The following is a 7,161-nucleotide window of genomic DNA, read 5'->3' as shown; positions in this document are numbered from 1 at the left end:
CAGATAAAATGGTCGGTGTTTAATGCGTAAAAGTGGGCTGTAAGTCCTCTGGTGATTCTAAATATGACATGTGACAATTAAGCGACGTTGAAAACTTTGCTGTTTCTGTGATAATTAGAAGTTTGAGCGTTTAGACATTTCAGATTTCTATTTATGCAATGCAAAAACGAGAAAAAAGGCTATTTATTAAACAATCTTAAAAAGAAAGAGCTTATATTAATAAAATGCGAATAAACAAATAATCTAATAATAGTCCGTCCTCAAAAAAGGCTATAGAATTAATAAAAATATGATAGGTTTTTTGAGAACTTTCCAGAGAACAAGCTTAGATAAATGTACTTATTTAATTTATCTTATTGGCGAACCATTAATAAAGTTCAGGATGCAGCACGAAACAAGTGTATTATATTATTTTATATAATATGCACTGTATAAAGAAACTAGCTAAACTTCAAAACTTTAATTTGCACTACATCAAATTAGAAAATGTAATAATATTAAATAATAATACAAGTATTTTATTTCAACAGCAGGTATTCATTCCAAGAATTACCGCTACAGAACAGCCTGCTATAGCAGTCATTTTATTTTCTCATTGAATTCTCTACACGAGTGACTGTAAATACAACCACAGCACCATCTAGTGTGTACAAAGAGCAATTACTCGAATCTCATGTCTTCTGCTAATACATTTGTTAGAATGACTGGATCAACATGCAGTCAAATCAGAGATATTTCGCAAAACCTTTGTTGTGTGGTGATTACAAACAGTATAGGAAGGCTATACAGCAACGGCCCTTCTATAGTGTTCAAATGTATATTGCAATGCATGAATGATCATTTCAATCCTCCATTTACAGTGCAACAACAAATATTTAATGCCAGATCTTCAATAATACTAGACAATCATTAAAAAGTTTATGTATATAGATCATCTGAGCTAAATGTGAACTCACTGTACTACAGTTCAACAACCCAGTTTCATAAATCTTCATGTTTTTGTTGTCCATAAATGCTTGATGAGAAAATTAAGGCAAATTTGAGTATTTTAACTTCAGCAGTTGATCCCAAACTATTCATGGTTTAAAAGTCACCACATTTTTTTTTCCACTGGAATTTTACTTGTCCTGGAAAGCAGCCTTTCTCTTCTCAACAAAGGCAGACATGCCCTCCTTTCTGTCCTCCTAAAAATGAGAACACACCAAGTTTAAGTATGAAGTCATTTTTCTTCCTCAAAAAAGGAAATGAATAAATGGAAGAAAAGTGACGCACCGTAGCAAAGGTTGCATGGAACAATCTTTTCTCAAACCGACTGCCCTCAGCTAAAGTCAGTTCAAATGCTGCAGACAAAAGTCATTAAAACTGTCAAAACATATACGTATAAATTTTTTTCTAGTCAAATTTGGATGCATGAATCTGTTTTAATTAGAAAAGTGCATTACCGGCATTAACAGATTCCTTTGCCATGGCTGAGACCAGTTTGGAATTGCCAGCTATTTTCTCTCCACATTTGATCGCTTCTGGAACCAGCTGATCCACAGGAAATATTTTACTAACCAGGCCTACATAGAAGAATACATTAGTTCATATATTAAAATAAGAAAAGAAGAAAAAGGCTGTAGTGCAAAAGTAAATTTAAAAGACAAACCAGACTGTTTTGCCTCCTGGGCTGAGATTCGGTCTCCAGTGAGAACCATCTCCATCGCAAGGGATTTTCCAACTGCTCTTGTAAGCCTCTGAGTGCCACCAGCACCTGGAACAATACAAAGATGAAATGTTGTGATCTGTAAGTATTGCATTTATATTTCTTTGTCATTAGTAAATCTGAAAAATCATGAAAAGATGCTTTATTGTACCAGGAATGGTCCCGAGCAGGATTTCTGGCTGTCCGAACTGTGCCTTCTCTCCAGCATAGATGATGTCACACATCATAGCAAACTCACATCCTCCGCCAAGCTGGAGAAGACATTATGTTTATGCTTAAATGTAAATTAATGTTAAAAGTCTTTTAGGTGAATGCATTAAAAACATTTACCCACCGCAAACCCATTGACGGCAGCAATAACAGGCTTCTTGACTGTTGATACCCTGTTCCAATGTGCCAAGAAGTTTCCACCATAACACTCTTGGAAGGTTCGATTCTGCATCTCTTTAATGTCAGCACCAGCTATCAAAGCAGATAAAACACACAATAACAATTTCAAGGCAGTTCAATACAACACAACTGCCTTAACCTACAGTTTCACACCTGCAAAGGCTTTTTCACTCCCGGTGACGACGATTGCTCCCACTTCACTGTCCATCTCAAATGCATCGAGCGCTTTGCCCACCTCCAGCATGAGTCCATCACAAAGAGCATTCAGGGCCTTCGGTCTGTTCAGCTGGATGAAGCCAACATTCTTCTTTTCACCCTTTTTGTCCACCAGAATGTACTCATACTGGACACCTGCAAAAGACATGAGGGTAAGGGTCAAAGTAACTCACATTGGCTCCATATGATTTTTAATAAATGATTATGAAAAAATACATCACCTCAGCATTGCTGACTTGGCTTTTAATTTTGGAGATATCCCTAATATTCTCATTAAGAGTATACATATATATCTATAATTACAAGTGTTTCAAATGAAAACAGAAGCATACCTGAACCTACTACAATGCAAAATGCTATTTTTATTTATGTTGATTAAACAAAGACTATGAGCGTTCTTCAAATTTTAACTAAACTCTCCGTCTATTTGCATTGGTTGTTACAATTTATTATCGGCTCCTGAGTGAAAACTGTTCAGAATCTGACTCTAACACATTTTATTTCTTCATATAAAGCTAATTGTTCCTTATAACTGTCAACATTGAGGTATATTTGGTTTCATATTCGCACATTCGTTTAGTGACAGCTCCTTATGTTGTTTACCACAGTATTTTGAATGTTCTGACTAAAATTACATGCAAGTATGACTTCAAAACAACATTAGCACTATTGAAATCACTGTGAACAGTGGTGTACTTTGATAGTCAGTGGCTGCTAATATGATTTCACTTTTTAGAATAAGAATTGAATACTTTTCTGAAATTATATTATTAAAGGAGAATGTCTAAATGTGTGAATGTAAGACCAACTTTACCTCAATAATACTCTCAAACACATTCAGCAGTAACGTAACAGAAAACCAGAGCAGACAAATGACGCAAGTTTCCATCCAAAACAAAACTCCAGATCCTGAAAACGAAGCGATCATTTTTATCTAAACATGATTTTATTACCTGAACTGGATAGCCTTGTCGCTGCTAAAGCAGAGGGCAGCAGTTTGCTGTGTTTGAGAAGTAACCCTGTTGATCTGCAGAGCAGCGCCATGGTTGTGTACAGGGTCAAGGGTAGCGCTGCTGAAGTCGCGCTGGTTGGCTGTCAACAGTGACGTCGGCATAGTCAGGATGCCAGGTAGTGTAACAAAATCCCTCCTTTCTGACAACCGCTTACAGTTCTAATCAAGCTGCTAGAACGAGGCGAGTAATTATTTAATCGTATTAACTTTGTATTTTCACAACTATCCACACCCAAACCTGCAAAACAGTCACTGCCAATGACATAAATGACCTTTTATGCGTTCATTTTAGCCAATGGTGTATGCAATGGTCTATTAGTATTGTTAATACTCGAATTATAGTTATTATACAAAGCACACACATACTATTTCATATTCTATTTGCTATTATTAATTAATATATTCAGATATAATATATTATTTTATTTTACATTATATTATATAATGTGTGCTATATTATATTATATAATAATGTGGGGTTCTTTCTGTCAACTGTTATAAAACTATTTTTGGTAAAGGGGATACTATATGTAATGGGGCGATCCCCAAAGGGGAGGGGTTTCCCACTCGTATGCGTGTAGTGGGGGATCCCCAAGGGGGAGGGGTTTCCTCACTATGCTTAGGTGAATGGAGTTAGAAATTAAGCTCGCCACCCCTTTAAAAGTGTGGAGGTTTTGCTTCCGTTATCTCCCTGGCATGGAATAGTGGCAGTGTGTTGAGTGCGTGCAAACTTTTGATGTGCGTTAAGCATTGAGCGTTGAGCAGTAAGCCTGCAGTGTTTAGAAAAACCTGTAATTCTGTGTCTTTGGCCTGCGGAAGTGCAATCGCATCAGCAAGTAACGCTACATCCATGTATGATTGGTGGATTGCTCACCATTTGCGTTAAGAGCCAGTTGACTGGGCTGCGGAGAGCCCGTTGCTGTTTTGCTGCTGTCTGGCGACCCGTTTGTGCTACGGAGGGGCGATTTCACTTTCCTTCTCGGCACCTGATTGTGTGTGACTCGGTTGCGTCAAGGCAGTGTGTGTGTGTGTGTGTGTGTGTGTGTAGGATTGTGTGTGTGTGGGTGTGAGCGCGCCCTTATTGTGCGAGGGTGCGCTAAATTCTTTCGACGTTGGCGCGGTTGTGAGTGTGCGTGTATGTGTGCAGTGTTGTGATTTAACTATTTGGTGGGTTTGTATTTTGTTTGTGTAAATTGCTAAGGGCTGTTATTGTTCAACCTACATTTCAATACTAACAGTAAGGATTACCTTATATGGGGAGGGTTGTGTTATTTTGGCTTTGTTTGTTATGCGGGTGGTTTGTTTTGAGTGCGGGTTAGTTTCTCTTTATTAATGAGTGTTTTGTTTTGAAGGTTTCGTTGCACTGGAGTGTGGCATTTTCCTCTTTTTCCTTTTGATCTTTCCCAATGGTATATCCTGTGTAATATTGAGTGTGAGAGCAGTGGCCACTGACAACCATTATACAAACCATTGTATTGTTTTGTGACTTATTGTAATTGATTATCTGTTTTATATGATTACATTTTAAAGAAAACTCTTTAAGTGTCTAATAAAAGATTGTTTGTACACATCTCTGCTTTATTTCCATTTGTTTGGAGAAAACCTGAAGTTGTGGGTAGTAAAGTGAACCTCTATTTGGTTATATTCAGTACAGTACGGGCCCCGGCCACATTTGGCGTAGTCGGCAGGGTTCCTTTACAAGCAGGGGTGTGTACTCAATCCTTGGGCACTTTGTGTGTTTGTTGAGACCTTTTTTTATTATTTCGTTTCATTTTGTTGTTTATTGTGAATGCTTTTGTGTGAGTGTGGTTGTTTTACAGCAGCAAAACAGCACCGGGCAGTGATTTAAAGGAAGCCTTCCAAGACTCACCGCTGTTCAGGTTATTAGTGAGTATTTGTTTTGTTTTCTGTATTTTTTTTTTTGTTTTGTTTTTTTTCTTTACCTTAATGATGGAGAGTGAGTTGGATGAGCTGCGCAGGCAGGTTCAGTCCCTGCAATCGGAGAATGAACAGTTACAGCATCAAGCTAACTCTGCAGCCAGGCCTTCGGTGAGTGCTAGTTCTGTTGTTGATACCAATGCCCATGCCTCTGGTGTGTCAGATGCTTCTAGACCCATAGCAGAGCGTATTATTCTTATTCCTAGAGAGCGACGATGTTCCACGTTTAGTGGAAGGGGAGATGAGGATGTGTTTGAGTGGATAGAGGAGATGAAGAGTAATTTACGGGCCAGAAATTTACCAGCAAGGGAAGAAGCCCTTTTTATCCTTGATCATCTGGGTGGGTCTGCTAGAAGTGAAATTAAATTTAGACCAAGGGTTGAGAGAGAGGATCCAGAAAAGGTGTTTTCAGTGTTAAGAGAGTTATATGGATGTGCATACTCTTATATCTCCCTCCAGGAGCAGTTTTTTTCTCGTAAACAGGAAGAAGGCGAGTCCTTGCAAGATTTTTCACATGCCCTGTTCGCTTTGATGGAGAAGGTTGTACAATGTGCTCCGGGTGGTGTCCCTAATTCTGCTATCTTACTTAGGGATCAATTTGTAGAACACGTTGTTGACAATAGTCTATGTCGTGAGCTTAAGCGTTATGTTCGGCTCCATCCACAGTCCACTATTCTGGATGTAAGGAAGGAGGCAATTAGGTGGGTTGATGAGGGATTTCGTCCTGATACGCGTGAACGAAGTCATTCTGTCCCCTCCCTTGCTACCCAGTATAGGGTTCAAGGACATGGTCCACCATCAAGCAGTCGAGGTAATTCAACAGAGATAGCTGAATTAAAGGAGATGTTAAAGGCCCAACAAGAGCAACTTAATCGGCTCACTCAAGGCCTGCAGCAGCTGCAGTCCCAGCATGCAGGTAATCCATCTAGGCGGGTGAACCCTATTATCTGCAGACGCTGTAACCAACCAGGGCATATTGCCCGGAATTGTATAGTGGATTTTCGTAGATCCACTGAACAGCCGAGGGTGGTGTCACAGCAGAGTAATGCAGTGGGTGCTAGTAGGCCGTCGGAAAACTTCAACCCCCTGAATTGTTGAGCCACACTTCAGGAGGGGTAGCCACTGGCTCACAGCCCTCTGAGTTGAAAGGGAAGCAAGCACTTTGTAAGTTAGTAGGTAATTGTCCTTCTGTCACTATTACTATGGGTGGGGTAGAGGTTCCATGTTTACTGGACACTGGGTCCATGGTGACAACTATTTCAGAGGGATTTTTTTTCCAACATTTTGAGCCTTGGGGCAAAGAGAAGTTACAACGCTGTGGATGGCTCCAGCTACGTGCTGCAAATGGTTTAGAAATACCTTATTTGGGTTACCTGGAGTTAGATTTTGTTGTTCTTGGGAAGAACATCCAGAATAAGGGGGTACTTGTGGTGAAAGACCTGCCCAATTCCTTACCAGGTGGGTTTCCTGGGCTGTTGGGCATGAATGTCATTCAGGAGTGTTTTAGGGAGTTGTTTAGTCAGCATGGTTCCAGTCTTTTTGATCTCCCTACTGTGCGGGAGGTTCCTGCATGGTATTCTGCTTTGCAGTATTGTAGGGAGACTGAAACTGACAATTGTGAGATTACAGAAAGATTGGCTAGGGTTGGGGGTCGAGAAGCAGTGCGAATCCCTGCTGATTCGTTGCGTTTTGTGCCTGTCACATTTTCCTTACCCATAGGCCCTTCACCTTTATTGCTTTTTGAGCCACTAGGGACGGAGAATTCACTTCCGGCTGGTCTACTGGCCTCTGTATCTTTAGTACCAATTGTTCGGGGTGTGGCTTTTGTACCCATAGTTAATGTGGGGGAACAGGATTCCCTGTTGCAGCCGCATGTAGTAGTAGGGACATTGTGTAAAGT

General features: G+C 39.9%; 1 protein-coding gene across 1 annotated transcript; it reads right to left on the bottom strand.

Moving 5' to 3' along the window:
* Window positions 1–572: 572 nt before the first annotated feature.
* On the bottom strand, window positions 573–3,355 carry echs1 (enoyl CoA hydratase, short chain, 1, mitochondrial). Its single transcript, NM_001004529.2, is given in 8 exon segments — window positions 573–1,184; window positions 1,273–1,340; window positions 1,443–1,562; window positions 1,649–1,753; window positions 1,857–1,956; window positions 2,040–2,167; window positions 2,249–2,446; window positions 3,265–3,355. Coding segments are annotated over 8 exon segments (876 nt in total). The 3' UTR covers window positions 573–1,118.
* Window positions 3,356–7,161: the final 3,806 nt, after the last annotated feature.

The sequence above is a fragment of the Danio rerio genome, chromosome 13 (genome assembly GCF_052040795.2).
Source record: "Danio rerio strain M-AB ecotype USA chromosome 13, GRCz13ab, whole genome shotgun sequence".
Classification (NCBI taxonomy): Eukaryota; Metazoa; Chordata; class Actinopteri; order Cypriniformes; family Danionidae; genus Danio; species Danio rerio.
This window is presented reverse-complemented; position numbering and strand designations above follow the sequence as displayed.